Source organism: Lissotriton vulgaris, chromosome 5, assembly GCF_964263255.1.
Source record: "Lissotriton vulgaris chromosome 5, aLisVul1.2, whole genome shotgun sequence".
Taxonomy (NCBI): domain Eukaryota; kingdom Metazoa; phylum Chordata; class Amphibia; order Caudata; family Salamandridae; genus Lissotriton; species Lissotriton vulgaris.
The window spans coordinates 1,993,419,568-1,993,438,678 of NC_141693.1; the positions used below are offsets into that span (position 1 = coordinate 1,993,419,568).

The 19,111-nt window shown below is 45.5% G+C and overlaps 1 protein-coding gene across 3 annotated transcripts in view; it reads right to left on the reverse strand.

Annotated features, from left to right (window-relative positions):
* SPACA9 (sperm acrosome associated 9) overlaps nucleotides 1–19,111 on the reverse strand; it is a 91,550-nt gene that overhangs the window by 49,851 nt on the left and 22,588 nt on the right. For 2 of the 3 annotated variants that reach the window (XM_086924756.1, XM_086924754.1), the window contains exon 2: nucleotides 10,002–10,155. In XM_086924756.1, coding sequence (XP_086780882.1) covers nucleotides 10,002–10,145 — 144 coding nt within the window. In that variant the 5' untranslated portion in view covers nucleotides 10,146–10,155. Of the gene's footprint in view, nucleotides 1–10,001; nucleotides 10,170–19,111 lie in introns of all 3 variants that reach the window. The other variant, XM_086924755.1, reaches the window with a different exon arrangement.

Genomic DNA, 19,111 nt, shown 5'->3' on the forward strand with positions numbered 1-19,111 from the left:
TTTAGTCATGTAATCTACCAAAACCAAAGCATATTTTGGTTTACTACCTGTAACCCCAAAAATCCCAGACATAGAAAATGCCACTTTACTCCAAGGTGTATTTTGAACTAGGATAGGGTTGACAGAGAGGGGTATGTCACCTGCGATTTATCACTGAGGACACACATGCAACAATCTCGAACATGTTCAATAGCTTTCAGGCCACTAAAAATCCTCCCTAACTCTCCGCTTCATGGCAAGAATCCCAAGATGCCCTTCAAGGGCTAAATCCAAAATTGTTTTGCATAGACACCCCAGGAAAATCAACTGTTCACTCCTGTGCACAATGTTCCCATCAATAGACAACTTCTCCTCCACTCTTTTGTAAGGAATTAATGCCTCTGGAGTATTCTTGATAATAGGTCAACCATTCACCACAAAATGTGTCACTGCTTGTAACTCCTTATCATTCAACCCAGCTTCCAACCACTCCTGACCAGACAAAGCCCCCTTCAGAGTGGCATTAACTGAACTCATAAAACATACAATCTCAAGACCATCAATCACTTCCTGTGATTCTTCACTCCACCCAATGGCAATCTAGAGAGACAATCAGCTACATAATGCTTAGCCCCATTTGTAATGATTCTTGCAATCTGTTTTGCCATTTGGCAATACGCGGGGTAGCCCTTCCTCCTAGTTTTGTGGTGAAAACATCCATCAAGGGTTTGTGGTCCATCCTTAAAACAAATTCCTTCCCCTAAAAGAGGTTTTTGAAATGTTACACACCTCACCACATAGTCAAAACTTATTTTTCTGTGTGGAATATGGGACTTCAGGTCCCCTTAAAGTTCTTGAAGTGAAAGCAATGGTTTCTTCCCATCCATTACCCCTTTTTTGCATAAGCACTGCACTAGGTCCTACATTACCAGCATTGGTGGAGATGACGCACAAATCATTGATGTCAAAAGGTTTAAGAGGGTGAGCGCTCACTATTTCCTTCTTGATTGATTCGAAAATCACTTCACATTCTTTGTTTCACAAATATTTCACTTTTTTTTGGAGCTTATGCAAACTTGCGGTTTTATCTGAAAAATTGTTACATTTGGTATAGTATTCTACCAGCCTGAAGAATGAGCGAAGCTGGTCTTTTTCTCTTGGTTTAAGCGCGCCACAAATAGCATCTAAAAGCTTCACTTTTGGTTCAACCCCTCCCCCCAATACATGATGACCCAAATAATCCACACCTACCTGGAAAAATGTACATTTGTCTTTTTTTTAGGGGTAAATCCACTACCTTTAATGATCTCTACCACACCCCTTACTCTGTCGTCGTGTTCTCCACTCTGTTGCACCAAATATCAACATGTCATCTTGGAAAAACAGGACTCCTTTGGTGTTCTTAAATTAACTGTTCATCCGCCATTGGAACACGGCTGATGCAGAAGCCAAGCCAAATGGCATACGGACGGACATAGCTATATGCTCCTTCAGACGTAATGAACAATGTTCGGTGCCTAGAATCCGTACTCAACTTGATTTGATGATAAGCTGAGGATACATCTACAAAAGTGAGGAATCTAGCACCACCCAAAGTTGCCAGCATTTCATTAATGTTGGGTAAAGAGTGGTGATCCACCCAAATGTTAGAATTTACATCTCTCCGATCCATACAACGTCTTGAAGACTTATCAGCTTTATGCACTAGCACTATGAGGTCCAACCATTCTGCCCTTCAATGGGTTCAACTATGCCTAAAGAACGCAATCTTTCTAATTTGAATCTCAATTCCTCATGCAAATTTAATGGCACTTTGCGTACCTTGTGGGTCTTCACCCGTGCATTGTCTTTTACAATTATGCAATGCTAGAAATCCTTGAGCTTTCCAAATTTCTCATCAAGAACCTCATGGTAATCCTTGCTCCACTCCTTTGCATTTACATGACTGTCCTGACTTGAATTGTGGCGACTTGGCAGTAGTTGTGCACAATACATTCTACTCATTTTTTGCTTAGATAATATCATTTCAGGATTATTGGGGTCCAAAATAATTCCCCTTGCTCATCCTAACCCTACAAATTTGCAAAATCCTTGACAATGTAGACCAGTCCCACAGCACATTTTAAATCCAATTAGAATCAAGTTTACCCACAACCTCCACTCTTTTGCCACTCTTTTGCCCCATATGAAAATATTTGTATGCAAGATTGATGCACTGCAATGTCCCCAAATTCACCAATATCCCTCACATTCAATAATGTGAAAGGAGAACCAGAGTCTGCCAAAAATGTAACACCTATTATTCACAGAGATTACGCGGGATGGGGAGCTTTCCTTTTGCGTGCCCCCTCTATGGGTGATATTTCAACAACCCCACTCCCTTCCTGGCTCGATGAAGATTACATTAGTTCAACATTGCTATCCTCATCGGAGTTAATACCATTTTCCTCAATACTTTTGACAGCCTTCAAAGGAGCGGTTCTTTGTCCAGAATTTGCTACGCATGTGTGCAAAGTGCCCTTTCTCGCCACATTTAAAACAGGTTCCATTTACAGCAGAACACAATTTAGCATTTCCTTGATGGGACTTGCTGCTACAGCGGAAATCTGAATATTCATTCTTCTCACTCTTTGTCATGGATGTTAAAACTTCAGAATTACGGAGAATACTAGCACCCGCTCCTTTTCTGGTTTGTTCCGAATTGGGTTTCACATTCAGTAGTTACACTTCATGGATATTTTCATCTCGGATTTCTCTACAGTTGCCTGTAGCAGCCAGTGTTCTGAGTGCAGCAGCAAAATCATCAATTGACACTCCAGAAATTTGGGAGCGTTGAAGAAACTTGTGCCGTTCTACTATAATGTTTTTCATAGGATTAAATCTTGTCTCCAATGTGTTGATAAGGATCCATATTCATCAATCACAGTTGAGAAATCACCCTCTTCTACTCCGACTGGGAGGACACTAACTATTTCCAAAGGCAGAGCTTTCAATAGGTTTCTTCTTCCTAACCAAAATATATATCAGAAGCGGGTTTTTTTCTTCTTTTTTTATGTAAATGTGTCTCCATCAATTGCTTCTAAATAAGCTTCATAGGTTTCTTTCCACTGTTGCCCGAGAGGAGTACCAGGTACTTGAAGAAATGGTGGTGGTGCCAATATTCTTTCCATGAGGTGACCGTACGTGGGTGAGTTGTTGCCACCTCGTACATAAGATGAGACTTTGCGCAAGTTTCACCATTTTCCTTTTTAAAACTTTTCCAGGAAGCACTCCAAATCCAGTTGTGGAAACAGTGTGGAGTTAATAACACTGATAATAATATGTAGTATTAACTTAAATTAAGGTATGCCCGTCACCGACTGTTGATGCAGATTAGTATTTTGCACAAACCAGGGTGTACATGGCAACAATAGTGAATGTAAGCCTCCTCCTAAATTCACAGGTGTGCCTGTCACCGTAAGTCAGTGCAAGCCTTTTATCAATTTCACATATACAGGTGTGCCTGTTACTGTCAATGCAGGCTTTTCAATGATGTAATGCGCATAAGGTTTAATGAATTGTCCCCCAATTAAAGATGGATGCCACGATGCACTCTGTACATGTGTTTCTATCAGAAATAGGGCACACTTTGGGAGAGTTCCCAACTCCCTGAAATGGATGTTATGTTATGTTATTAGTTTGTATGAGCGCGACAGCTGCCCCAGCAAAGAGGCGTCCCGGCGCTAGCGATCAATAAAGGTGGTATAGATGGAGCGGGCCAAACCGGGCACGAAGCCCTAAGAAGAGGAGAACAGGAAGGTCTTCACAGCTTTACGAAAAGCAAGCAGATTCTCAATACCGCGGATGGCAACCGGAAGGGAATTCCTGAGCCTGGCTCACAGCACCCGAAAAGAGCGTCCACCCATACGGCAGAGCCTGCTCCTAGGGACAATTGCAAGGTTCTGACCAAGGGAGCGTAGATTGCTTTGCGGGACATAAGGAGCCAAAAGAGGGCGCAAAATGGCCGGGCTCTGAAGCTTGAGAATTTTGAATGCCAGACAAAGTGCCTTAAATTTAATACGAGATTCCACTGGGAGCCAGTGCAATTTTTTAATCGTAGTTCTGGCAGAGCATCTCCGGGGAAGACCAACCAGGGTCCTTGCAGCAGAATTCTGAACTCTCTGTAAACAGGCTACTTCAGTTTTGTTGGCACCTAACAGTAAAATGCTGGGTTAGTCTAAGCGTGACAAGATGATAGCTTGAACCACAAGCTGACGCATAGCGGGTTCAAAGAAGCCCAAGATGGGGAGGAGGCTCCTTAACAGGCCTACACAAGTCGCAGCCACTCTCTTGGTGTGGGTCTGGAGGCCCAGTGAGGAATCCATCCAGACACCCAAGTTTTTCACTGAAGCCTTAGAACAGGCATCAGACCCAAAGAGGGAGGCCACCAGTGCTCGTACCACAAGGCCGTATTCTTCCCCAACAGCAGAATCTCCATTTTAACGGCATTCAGGTGGACACAGTTGTTGGTCATCCAGTGAGCAGCTGCAGCTATTCCGTCCCTAAATCTTATAGCAGCGACAGATGGACTCTCAGAGAGTGTGACGACCAGCTGAGTATCATCAGCATATGATACCAACGTCAAGCCCCACTCTCTGGCAATCGCTGCAAGTGGCTGCACATAAAGATTAAAAAGGGACGGGCTAAGTGCTGAGCCCTGGGGGACACCCTGACCGATATGGTGAGACTTGGACAGGAAAGGAGGGGCAGTAACCCGAAAAGATCTGTCCTGAAGGAATGACCGGAACCATTCTAGGGCTCAACCCCTAATACCAAATTCCTCCAGGCGGCAGAGCAGGATCCCGTGCAACACCGTGTCAAAGGCAGCGCTGAGATCAAACAGGATCAGCGCTGCACTCTGACCGGCGTCGAGGATCTCTCTGAGGTATTCAGTAGTAGCCAACAATGTAGATTCTGTGCTGTGGCCCGGTCTGAACCCATTTTGAGATGGGTCCAGGATATCATTTTGGTGCACAAATTGTTCAAGCACAGAGTTGGCATGGGCTTCAGCGAGTTTACCCACCTAAGGGAGGAGGGATATTGGCCTAAAATTCTCCGGTTTGGATGGATCTAGCGTCGTTTTTTTTTTTATAATCGGGGAGACCCAAGCCTGTTTCCAAGCATCAGGAACTGTTGCCGTGGAAAAGGACAGGTTAAGAAGAGATCTAAGGGGTAACAGAAAAAAATTCAGGGAATCAACAAATTGGACAGGCCGCATAGGATCTGCCGGGCTCCCAGATTTAACTTTTTTGCAGATTATAGCCAATTCATCGGCAGTAATCTCAGGGATACAGGCCAGGACCGCCCCCTCAGTACTAAGGCTAGTAAAAGTACAGGACTCAGAAGAGTGCTGCGGAAAGGAGCTATATATGGTGTTTACCTTCTCTACAAAGAAAGTGGCCAGATCCTCACACTGCTGTGCCGAGGTGATATTGGAAGATGGAGCTCTACTATTTTGAAGCTCTTGTACAAGTTTGAACAGACATTTGGTGGGGTTGGGGCTGACCTTAATTTCTTCAGAATAAAAAGCGGCACGCACGGAACAGATGGCCTTATGATAAAGTTTCAGCTTGGCCAAGTACAGCCGTTTATGCTCATCCCTATATTCACACCTCCATAGGCGTTCAGCTCTCTTACACTCTTTCCTCAAGGCTCTAAGGCAATCATTATACCGAGGGTGGGATGGGGACCTACGCCCTTTGGTCCATTCGGCAGGGGCAAGGTCATCAAGTCCCTTCACAATCCAATCCTGGAAAATGGAATAAGCGGCGTTGACATCTGGCTCATCCCCACCAGGAAACATCCCCAATGTAGACTGGAGACCGTCAGATTTAAGTTTGTGCCACGGTCTTTTGAGGACCCGGTTCAACCCCATGGTTTTGAAAGGTTCCCTGACCTGCATGGTAGCTTTAATCAGGAAGTGATCCGTCCAACCCATAGATTTAGGGACGTCCACCCTAAGCTCCAAGATATTTGAAAAGAGAGGGTCGAGTATGTGCCCCGCCACATGTGTGGGAGTGTGTATAAAAGATTCCAATTGCAGGGCCGCTAAATCACTTAAAAGATTCCTGATGGTAACGTCATGATTCTGGTCAAAATGGAGATTTAAGTCTCCTAGGACAGTAAAATTGGACGGTCCTATTACTAGGGAACTCGCTACCGCTAGTAAAGTTTGAATGAACTTTGAGGCAGGTCCCGGGGGGCGATAAATATAAAGTCCAGAGAACGTAAACTGCGGACTAAAAGCTATCTGGAATCTGTCGCATTCGCAGTCACAGATGTCAGCTCTAATAAAGGAGCAGGTATATTGCTCCTTGAAAATAACAGCGATCCCACCACCTCATGTCTCTCTATTAATTAGTTTGATCAAATAGCCATCAGGGAGAGTGAGGTTGGGCAGGCTAGTATCAGCGTCATGTAACCAGGTCTCGCAAACAAAAAGAACATCAGGTGTTTCCTCAAGCAGGAGTGCCTGAATATCTAAATAATGCTTGGCGAGGGACCTCATATTCAGCTGCAGGACGGTCAGCTGAGTAAGCTTATCTGCCCCCGCTCTCTGTCCGACCAAGCCGGGCCGAGGTAGGGCAAAACAACATGAATCACAAGCAAAGCTCGAATCCCCAACACAAGTCGGCGAGTTATCACAAACCTGGCCGTTATTCAATGAGCGTAGTGTCTGAGTATCGGACTCCCATAGGGTCAGAACCAGGGATTCTGGCGAGAGGCGATGACTTGGCGCGGACGGGCTTGCCTTTGGCGCGCCTTCGGTGCGCCGCCGGCGCGCCCGCTGCGCCGTCGGGGAATGCCTCATCTTATAGGTAGAGGAGGGTGGGAGGCAGCCGCAACTAGAGCGCCAACCCAGTCTTCCCGGAAAATGGCATCCACCCGACCCTCGCACCAGCTCCAAATCGGCTGTGCGGGGCAGAATATCGGGTAAGGACGGTGTCAGAGTGCCTAATAATTCTAGTCTGGGCAAACACACAGTGCAAATAAGCAGTATTTAAAATAAGCAATGAGCGAGGAGGTCGCTATAAAAAGTGCAAATATAAAAAATTAAGCAGCAGAGAAATACTACAGCTCCTGAATAGCTCGCAGCCCCTGGAAACGCTACAGGGGAGAACCAAACAACCACACAATTGATATCAGAAATACATGGGAAAACGTCAGCTTCATAAGGAGGGGGGCTTAACTAGACTGTTGGAAGAATAGGAGCCCTTTACGATGGCAACTGGAGTGTACGCACAAGTGCCCGGCGGGGCACCAAACTGGATAGCGATTAAGCTACGGTGCATACACCCACCTGAATAGGTCATAAACTGGTCCTCACAAGTAGAACAAGGCTCACAAAGGTGAGCAGGAACTCCAATGATCAAAGCAGCACTCAGAGACGCTGCAGTCTATGAGAATGCAGTATGATGCGCAAACAGGTCCTGGCACAGACGAGGACAGAGGCACTGCAAAGAGGAATGTTGGAGCGGACAAATTGTTGTCACTGAAAGGATGCTCCAGATACAGTGATGAGAGCAGGTACTCCATTACCCTAACAGCTCAACGTTCCGCAGCAACTGCCAACAGAAGGAACCCACCCTAGGTTCCATGCAAGGGACTCAGAACCCCAGAATCCCCTACCTTCCATCCCTACTGATAAGCAGTGTCTGGAAGCTGCCAGCTGGAATTGAGAGCACATTCTGGGTACAAAGTGTAAAGTCAGAGTGCAAAGTTGCAGGAGTTGTTGGGGCAGAGTGCACAATTAAGGAGAAGACTGAAGGGCGAGGGATTGAGGCAGAGTGACCAGTTGGGGGGGGTGGTGAAGAAGCGGTCAAAGTACCTGCAGAGGAGTGAGCAGGGGTCAACTGAAGAACTGCTAAAAGATGCACTGCAGAGGGTTCGGGTAGGCTAATATGAAAGGGCATGAAAAGTGGGAGGGCATGAAAAGAGTCAGGGTGGCATGAAAAGCAGTAACTTAAGACCTGCACATCACTCTGAAAGGACATGTACCTATTGCTTTTTGTTTTTTTTTATTTTAAAAAATTGGGCTGAAAATGCAGCTTTTTATCCCATTTTTGTTAAATAAGATTTGCACAAGAAATGGCGACTATCATCCTAAAAAATTGCTGTGCTCCCCCCATGGACCAAGCACAGCCACACCACTCACAACCCTCACCAGCTGCCACTGACATTTCCATAATACTCTCTAGTCTCAATTCAGAATAAGGCCTTCCACTGACCAACTCTCGTCACCTTCCCCAGTTTTGTCATATTCTGCAGTCTTGTAAAATGTAATCTATTTTGCAGAATGCTCTGTTGCTTTGTATTTAGGTTTGTGCTCAATGAATCCCATCGATGCATCTGACCTTGGATCCTCTCTTCTGGGTTACGGGTTTTTAGGTTTTGTGATTCAGGTCACTTTTTTGATGAAAAATGAGCCACTGTGGCCCAGAGCCAGAGAGTTGCCCTCTACAGGAACTAAGAAAGAGGGCAGATTTACCAGGCTCGGCGTGATGCCATGATGCATCCAGTCTAGCACATCTGTAAACAAAGTCTGGTAAGCCCAAAACTTCACATGAATTGCCTGGATCAGCCAAACTCTTTACCACAGACGATCATTGACCACAGAACTAGCACCTTAGTAGGAAGCCCCATATTTGCATTAGTTTGGATGTGTGCATCACAATTGGGAGGAGATGGGTGAGGTTAGCCAGGCAGTGCCCAATGTCCATACCCCTGCATTTCCTTCCACACATTGGGCAAATGTGCCAGGTCTCATTTGGTGGCCCTACACATCGCAACTCGGGTCACCAAATCCCGAGTGCCCCTTATGGCACCAGTTCTTTGGGAAGGTGGAACAAGAAGTGAGGGATCAAATCTTTGACGTCATGTCCAGGTAGCAATGCAAGGATTAGGCGAGTAGCCAATTCGTCCTGTAGAACGTTTGCAGCTGGTCCCCTGCCTCCGGGCCATCGCAGGCCATCCTCCTTCCTCTGATCTGGGGCTAGGTTCAGTGTAACAAAAGGTCCTTCCTTCTTCCTGTGTGTGCCTCCAATGTCCTCTAGATGTTCTTTGCTTCACAATGGTTCCAGAGGAATAGGGGAAGCAGAGGAGTAATGCAGGAGGACATTCTATAACAGGAGAGACAGCAGTCACTAACTGCCACTAAATGCTACCACCTTAGGAGCTAGTACCATAGAGAGTGGAAACCCCAAACTCTGTACCTTCATCTCACATGTAACCAAACCATTGCACTTGTCAACCATACCTACAGTCCCCACCTCTGGTGCCTCGCTGAGGATCACAAACAGGAAACCTTATAATTGAGTCAAATTATCATCAGACGATGTTCTTCGAAAGATCTGCAAAAGGACACTGAAAGTGGCAGACAACCCACAACACAAAACTCAGTAACATATCAGCAGATGCCGGACAGGTATCTGCTCCACCTTCAGGTGTTCTTCAACTCTTCTTATGGATAATTTCAAGGTGCGAAGAGGGCTATCTGAGTGGCACAGTTGTTTCTACTCTGAAGACAGGATGAAGCCAATAGGTTCAGATTAGGAGGTGACAATCTATTAGATCAGGCTCAATGTTTACTACAGGAGTTCAGCGCTAGAGAAGGTTTCTATGATTACTGTTCTAGGTGAGAATGTGCAATCCATGCATCCCCCAACACCTCCCAGGTTGTACCCCTTTTGGGAAGGGATGTCCCTTTCTATATCCATGGAAGCGCAGACTCACCAATGAAGGAGGTTCCCACAGGAACACTAGGGCCCACATAGGGGATTTTACTGGAAAGCCTTGGACACGAGAGGTCTCTGGGGCTCCCTAAAGAAGGGACGCCTGCACACCATGCACTCCTGTTCTTGCTGTAAATGCTATGCAGCACCCTGGTCATTTAAATGGTGTGGGATCATCATATGGTACATGGGAGTGGTTGGTTCTTCTGCCTACTGTGAGTGAACTTGGAAAGTGTAGAAAGCCCTCCTCACCTGTGCTAGGTTGACCACGGGTTTGATCATCTCTCGTGCACTCTCACGACAGCGGTCAAGAGCGGCGATGAAAATAAACTGCTGCTGATGGAAGATCTTGCAGCGCTGCTCCAGGTTCTTCAGGTTCTGCTTCACCTCACACATGGTGCCAGATCTACAGAGAAGGAACTGAAGCTAAAGTAAGGCCTTGAGGAATTATACATAATGCCATGACCCACACAGACCAGCATGCAACCCTACAGACAAGCACAGGACCTTAAAGAGGAGCCGGGACTATACAGATAAGAACTGAGCCGTAAAGAGAAGGCTGAAGCAAACAGACAAGCACAGAACCTTAAAGAGGAGCCTGGAGTAAACAAACATAGAACCTTAAGGAGGAGCCTGGAGTAAACAAACATAGAACCTTAAGGAGGAGCCTGGAGTAAACAAACATAGAACCTTAAAGAGGAGCCTGGATTACACAGATAAGAACTGAGCCGTAAAGAGAAGGCTGAAGCAAACAGACAAGCACAGAACCTTAAAGAGGAGCCTGGAGTAAACAAACATAGAACCTTAAGGAGGAGCCTGGAGTAAACAAACATAGAACCTTAAGGAGGAGCCTGGAGTAAACAAACATAGAACCTTAAAGAGGAGCCTGGATTACACAGATAAGAACTGAGCCGTAAAGAGAAGGCTGAAGCAAACAGACAAGCACAGGACCTTAAAGAGGAGCCTGGATTACACAGATAAGAACCGAGTTGTAAAGAGAAGGCTGAAGCAAACAGACAAGTACAGAACCTTAAAGAGGAGCCTGGAGTAAACAAACACAGAACCTTACAGAGGAGCCCAGAGTAAACAAACACAGAACCTCAAAGAGGAGCCTGGAGTAAACAAACACAGAACCTTAAAGAGGAGCCCAGAGTAAACAAACACAGAACCTCAAAGAGGAGCCCGGAGTAAACAAACACAGAACCTTAAAGAGGAGCCCGGAGTAAACAAACACAGAACCTTAAAGAGGAGCCTGGAGTAAAAAACAGAACCTTAAAGAGGAGCCCGGAGTAAACAACCATAGAACCTTAAAGAGGAGCCTGGAGTAAACAAACACAGAACCTTAAAGAGGAGCCTGGAGTAAAAAACAGAACCTTAAAGAGGAGCCTGGAGTAAAAAACAGAACCTAAAAAACAGAACCTTAAAGAGGAGCCCCGAGTAAACAACCATAGAACCTTAAAGAGGAGCCTGGAGTAAACAAACACAGAACCTTAAAGAGGAGCCTGGAGTAAACAAACATAGAACCTTAAAGAGGAGCCTGGAGTAAAAAACAGAACCTTAAAGAGGAGCCCGGAGTAAACAACCATAGAACCTTAAAGAGGAGCCTGGAGTAAACAAACACAGAACCTTAAAGAGGAGCCTGGAGTAAAAAACAGAACCTTAAAGAGGAGCCTGGAGTAAAAAACAGAACCTTAAAGAGGAGCCGGGAGTAAACAACCATAGAACCTTAAAGAGGAGCCTGGAGTAAACAAACACAGAACCTTAAAGAGGAGCCAGGAGTAAAAAACAGAACCTTAAAGAGGAGCCCGGAGTAAACAAACATAGAACCTTAAAGAGGAGCCTGGAGTATACAAACATAGAACCTTAAAGAGGAGCCAGGAGTATACAAACACAGAACCTTAAAGAGGAGCCTGGAGTAAACAAACATAGAACCTTAAAGGGAGAGCCTGGAGTAAACAAACATAGAACCTTAAAGAGGAGCCTGGAGTAAACAAACATAGAACCTTAACCCCTCCCCTGCTGATGACGGAACCGCTCCGTCATCAGCTACAGTTGAGCTGTGCTGATGACGGAGCGGTTCTGTCATGGCCCGGCCGCCGCGCCTGCGCGGCGCTGATTTCGCGCCTGCACGGCAGGTTTAATGAGCGGGGCGGATCATGACGGAACCGCTCCGTCACCAGCAGAGCTCAACTGTAGCTGGTGACGGAGCGGTTCTGTCACCAGCATGCGGCGGCCGCGCGGCCGCCCCGCCCCTTTAGCGCTGCGGCGGAATAGCCACCGCAGCGAAAGGGTTAAAGAGGAGCCTGGGGTAAACAAACATAGAACCTTAAAGAGGAGCCTGGAGTAAACAAACACAGAACCTTAAAGAGGAGCCTGGAGTAAACAAACATAGAACCTTAAAGAGGAGCCTGGGGTAAACAAACATAGAACCTTAAAGAGGAGCCTGGAGTAAACAAACACAGAACCTTAAAGAGGAGCCTGGAGTCAACAAACATAGAACCTTAAAGAGGAGCCTGGAGTATACAAACATAGAACCTTAAAGAGGAGCCAGGAGTATACAAACACAGAACCTTAAAGAGGAGCCTGGAGTAAACAAACATAGAACCTTAAAGGGAGAGCCTGGAGTAAACAAACATAGAACCTTAAAGAGGAGCCTGGAGTAAACAAACATAGAACCTTAACCCCTCCCCTGCTGATGACGGAACCGCTCCGTCATCAGCTACAGTTGAGCTGTGCTGATGACGGAGCGGTTCTGTCATGGCCCGGCCGCCGCGCCTGCGCGGCGCTGATTTCGCGCCTGCACGGCAGGTTTAATGAGCGGGGCGGATCATGACGGAACCGCTCCGTCACCAGCAGAGCTCAACTGTAGCTGGTGACGGAGCGGTTCTGTCACCAGCATGCGGCGGCCGCGCGGCCGCCCCGCCCCTTTAGCGCTGCGGCGGAATAGCCGCCGCAGCGAAAGGGTTAAAGAGGAGCCTGGGGTAAACAAACATAGAACCTTAAAGAGGAGCCTGGAGTAAACAAACACAGAACCTTAAAGAGGAGCCTGGAGTAAACAAACATAGAACCTTAAAGAGGAGCCTGGGGTAAACAAACATAGAACCTTAAAGAGGAGCCTGGAGTAAACAAACACAGAACCTTAAAGAGGAGCCTGGAGTCAACAAACATAGAACCTTAAAGAGGAGCCTGGAGTAAACAAACAACCTTAAAGAGGAGCCTGGAGTAAACAAACACAGAACCTTAAAGAGGAGTCTGGAGTAAAAAACAGAACCTTAAAGAGGAGCCTGGAGTAAAAAACAGAACCTTAAAGAGGAGCCCGGAGTAAACAACCATAGAACCTTAAAGAGGAGCCTGGAGTAAACAAACACAGAACCTTAAAGAGGAGCCAGGAGTAAAAAACAGAACCTTATAGAGGAGCCCGGAGTAAACAAACATAGAACCTTAAAGAGGAGCCTGGAGTAAACAAACACAGAACCTTAAAGAGGAGCCAGGAGTATACAAACACAGAACCTTAAAGAGGAGCCTGGAGTAAACAAACATAGAACCTTAAAGAGGAGCCTGGAGTATACAAACATAGAACCTTAAAGAGGAGCCAGGAGTATACAAACACAGAACCTTAAAGAGGAGCCTGGAGTAAACAAACATAGAACCTTAAAGAGGAGCCTGGAGTAAAAAACAGAACCTTAAAGAGGAGCCCGGAGTAAACAAACATAGAACTTTAAAGAGGAGCCTGGAGTATACAAACATAGAACCTTAAAGAGGAGCCAGGAGTAAACAAACACAGAACCTTAAAGAGGAGCCTGGGGTAAACAAACATAGAACCTTAAAGGGAGAGCCTGGAGTAAACAAACATAGAACCTTAAAGAGGAGCCTGGAGTAAACAAACATAGAACCTTAACCCCTCCCCTGCTGATGACGGAACCGCTCCGTCATCAGCTACAGTTGAGCTGTGCTGATGACGGAGCGGTTCCGTCATGGCCCGGCCGCCGCGCCTGCGCGGCGCTGATTTCGCGCCTGCACGGCAGGTTTAATGAGCGGGGCGGGTCATGACGGAACCGCTCCGTCACCAGCACAGCTCAACTGTAGCTGGTGACGGAGCGGTTCTATCACCAGCATGCGGCGGCCGCGCGGCCGCCCCGCCCCTTTAGCGCTGCGGCGGAATAGCCACCGCAGCGAAAGGGTTAAAGAGGAGCCTGGGGTAAACAAACATAGAACCTTAAAGAGGAGCCTGGAGTAAACAAACACAGAACCTTAAAGAGGAGCCTGGAGTAAACAAACATAGAACCTTAAAGAGGAGCCTGGGGTAAACAAACATAGAACCTTAAAGAGGAGCCTGGAGTAAACAAACACAGAACCTTAAAGAGGAGCCTGGAGTAAACAAACATAGAACCTTAAAGAGGAGCCTGGGGTAAACAAACATAGATCCTTAAAGAGGAGCCTGGGGTAAACAAACATAGAACCTTACAGAGGAGCCGGGAGTAAACAAACATAGAACCTTAAAGAGGAGCCTGGAGTAAACAAATATAGAACCTTACAGAGGAGCCGGGAGTAAACAAACATAGAACCTTACAGAGGAGCCGGGAGTAAACAAACATAGAACCTTAAAGAGGAGCCTGGAGTAAACAAACATAGAACATTAAAGAGGAGCCTGGAGTAAACAAACATAGAACCTTAAAGAGGAGCCTGGGGTAAACAAACATAGAACCTTACAGAGGAGCCGGGAGTAAACAAACATAAAACCTTAAAGAGGAGCCTGGGGTAAACAAACATAGAACCTTACAGAGGAGCCGGGAGTAAACAAACATAGAACCTTAAAGAGGAGCCTGGAGTAAACAAATATAGAACCTTACAGAGGAGCCGGGAGTAAACAAACATAGAACCTTACAGAGGAGCCGGGAGTAAACAAACATAGAACCTTACAGAGGAGCCGGGAGTAAACAAACATAGAACCTTAAAGAGGAGCCGGGAGTAAACAAACATAGAACCTTACAGAGGAGCCTGGTGTAAACAAACATAGAACCTTAAGGAGGAGCCTGGAGTAAACAAACATAGAACCTTACAGAGGAGCCGGGAATAAACAAACATAGAACCTTAAAGAGGAGCCGGGAGTAAACAAACATAGAACCTTACAGAGGAGCCTGGTGTAAACAAACATAGAACCTTAAGGAGGAGCCTGGAGTAAACAAACATAGAACCTTACAGAGGAGCCGGGAGTAAACAAACATAGAACCTTAAAGAGGAGCCTGGAGTAAACAAACATAGAACATTAAAGAGGAGCCTGGGCCACACAGACAAATACGGAACTTTAAAGAAGAGCGTGTAGCATACACACAAGCACAGTATGTTAAAGACTGGTCTGGAGCGTATCAACACAGAACCTAAAAAGAGGAGCCTGGAGCACACCTACAAGCCCAGAACCTTAAAGACGAGTCTGGGTCATAAACAAGCATAGAATATTGAATACAAGCCTGGAGCATAGACAAGCACGAAACATTAAAGACAAGCCTTGAGCATACAAACAAACAAACACAGAAACCTAACGAGAAGCATAGAGCATAGAGACACGCACATACCTTTAAAGATGAGCCTGGAGCAAAGAGACAACCACAGAACCTTGAAGACTACTCTGGAGCATAGAGACAAACACAGAACCTTGAAGACTGCTCTACTCTGGAGCATAGAGACAAACACAGAACCTTGAAGACTACTCTGGAGCATAGAGACAAACACAGAACCTTGAAGACTACTCTGGAGCATAGAGACAAACACAGAACCTTGAAGACTAGTCTGGAGCATAGAGACAAGCACAGAACCTTAAAGACAAGGCTGGGCCATACTGACAAGCACACAAACTTAAAGACAAGTCTGGGGCATATACCAAAGAACTGAACCTTAAAGACGAGTCTGGAGCATAGAGACAAGCACAGAACCTTAAAGACAAGGCTGGGCCATACTGACAAGCACACAAACTTAAAGACAAGTCTGGGGCATATACAAAAGAACTGAACCTTAAAGACGAGTCTGGAGCACAGAGACAAGCACAGAACCTTAAAGACAAGGCTGGGCCATACTGACAAGCACACAAACTTAAAGACAAGTCTGGGGCATATACAAAAGAACTGAACCTTAAAGACGAGTCTGGAGCATAGAGACAAGCACAGAACCTTAAAGACAAGGCTGGGCCATACTGACAAGCACACAACCTTAAAGACAAGTCTGGAGCTGACACAAAAGAACTGAACCTTAAAGACGAGCCTGAAGCACAGAGACGAGCACAAAAGCTTAAAGATTAGTCTGAAGAATACACACAAGAACAGAACCATAAAAAGAAGCCTGGAGCATACAAACTAACACAGAACTTTCAAGACAAGCCTAGAGCATAAGGATAAGAGCTGAACCTTATAGACGAGTCTGGGGCATACAGACAAGCATGGGACCTTAAAGCAAAGCCTAGAGCCTACAGATAAGCATAGTACCTTAAAGACACGTCGGGAGCATACAGACCAGCAAAGAACCTTAAAGACGAGACTAGAGCATACCGCCAATCACAGTACCTTAAAGACGAGTCTGGAGCATAACGACAAGCACAGAATTTAAAAGATGACCCTGTAGTATAACAACAAGCACAGTACCTTAAAGATTAATCTGGAGCATAGAGACAATTATAGAACTTTAAAGACGAGTCTGGAGCACAGAGACAAGCAAAAAAGCTTAAAGACGAGTCTGGGGCATACACACAGAACAGAACCATAAAACAAGCCTGGAGCGTACAAACAAGCACAGAACCTCAAACAAGAGCCTGGAGCGTACAGACAAGCAAGGACCTTAAAGACAAGCCTAGAGCATTTAGACAAGCAGCAAACCTTAACGAGGATCCTAGAGCATACATATAAGCATAGTACTTTAAAGATTAATCAGGAGCATAGAGACTACCACGGAACCTTAAAGACAAGTCTGGAGCATACATACAAGAACAGAACCATAAAACCAGCCTGGAGCATACAGACAAGAGCAAACCTTAAAGAGGAGCCTAGAGCCTACAGATAAGCATAGTACCTTAAAGACGCGTCTGGAGCATACAGCCAAACAAAGAACCTTAAAGACGAGCCTAGAGCATAACGACAAGCACAGAATTTAAAAGATGAACCTGTAGTATAACAACAAGCACAGTACCTTAAAGATTAATCTGGAGCATAGAGACAATTATAGAACCTTAAAGCATAGAGACAAGCACAAAAGCTTAAAGACGAGTCTGGAGCATACACACAGAGCAGAAACATAAAGAGAAGCACAGAACCTTAAAAATGAGCCTGGAGCACACAGACATGCACAGAGCCTTAAACAAGCCTGGAGCATACTGATATGCATTGACCCTTAAAGGCGAACCTGACGCACAAAGTCAAGCACAGAAACTTAAAGAAAAGCCTAGAGCATGCCGACAAGCACAGAAACTTAAAGACAAGTTTTGGATCATATAGATAAGCATTGAATCTTGAAGGCAAGCTTGGAGTATACAGACAAGTACAGAACCTTAAAGACGAGCCTAGAGCATACAGACAAGCATAGGCCTATAAAAATGAGTCTGGAACATAGAGACACGCACGGTCCCTTAAAGAGGAGTCTGGAGCATATAGACAAGCACAGAACATTAAAGAAGATCCTGGAGCACACAGAAAAGCACAGAACATTAAAGGTGAGTCTGAAGCATAAAGACAAACACAGAACCTTAAAGACAAATTCTGGAGTGTACAGGCAAGCTCAGAATCTTAAAGGCAAGCCTGGAGCATACCATCAAGCATTGTAACTTAAAGATGAGCATGGAGCATACTGACAAGTACAGAACCTCAAAGGTAAGCCTGTAGCATAAAACCAAGCACAGAATCTTTTAAAGACGAGTCTGGAGCATATAGACAAAAACATAATCGTAAGTTTGAGCCTGAAGCGTAAAGACAAGCACAGAACCGTAAAGTCGTGCTTAGGAGCCTAGAACATACAGACATTGACAGAACCTCAAAGACGAGTCTGGAGCATAGAAACAAGCACAGCACCTTAAAGATGAAACTACAGCATAGAGACAAATACAGTATCTTAAAGATAAGTCTGGAGCACACAGACAAGACCGGAACACTTAAAGGTAAGTCTGGAGCATACAGACAAGAACAGAACCTTACAGACGAGCCTGGAGCATACTGACAAAAAACAAGCACAGTACCTTAAAGACCAGTCTGGAGCATAAATACATAGTATCTGAAAGAGGAACCTGGAGCACATTGACAAACAATGAACCTTAAAGGCAAGTTCTGGAGTATACAGGCAAGCTCAGAATCTTAAAGGCAAGCCTGGAGCATAGAGACAAGCGTAGAACCTTAAAGACGAACCCGGAGCATAGAGACAAGCACAGAACCTTAAAGATGAGCCTGGAGCATAAACATAAGCAGAGAGCCATAAATATTAGTCTGGAACAAAGACAAGCACAGAACGTTTGACGTGAGCTTGGATGGTAAAGATCTCCACAGACTCACACAGGCCAGCCAGGAAAATAACAATGTAGTGTGAGACAAATCAGAGAGGTCTGGTGGCTTCGCGGACTAATGCCTCCACTGTAGGGGCCTGTCTTCGACTTCATGGTCACAGGTTCGTATCCCAAAAGGTCTGCTCACCCTTTTATCCTTCTGAGGTCAATAAAATGAGTACCATTGAATTGAGTAAAAAAAAACATTGTTATTCAGCACCAGGATGCTTATGGGTGAACGTGTGCATTACAAATACACGTCTTATGTTAGGTCATCTGGAACCATAATTAACCGTCCAGAACCCTACAGACCTGGCCATGAATGTCATTTAGCGGCCACAGCTGCGACCTCGGGCTTTCCACTTGCGGACCCTGGCATTGCCTTTGTGACCCCTGGACTCAGAGGTGGCAAAATCACTTCAGGAACATAGTCCTTATGGACTTCGGCTGGGGCTTCACTTTCCTCGTTTTCAGTCCGGTTTTTATTACACTAATAGTGAATGTTATCATTGTATTCACTATAAGTGTAATAAAATATGGATTACTATTAGCTGGAATAAGAGCCTAGCTGGCAGCTGAGGTAAGTAAAAAAGCTTTTTAATATAAGTTGTGTGCATGCTTGCTGGTTACAGTGAGTTTATGTAAGAGTGTGCATATGAGTGAATGTGTAAGAGTGTGTGTGTGTGTGTGTGTGAATGCAAAGGTCAAATGGCGTGTGATGTCACTTCCACTACCCCTAGCATTTTGGTGAATTGACATCCATGGGTCAGGCAAGAACAATATATGTCATTTCTGACACCCCCAACTATATTATCCTTGATCTGGTAGGGCTGTCCATAGTCATACCGGT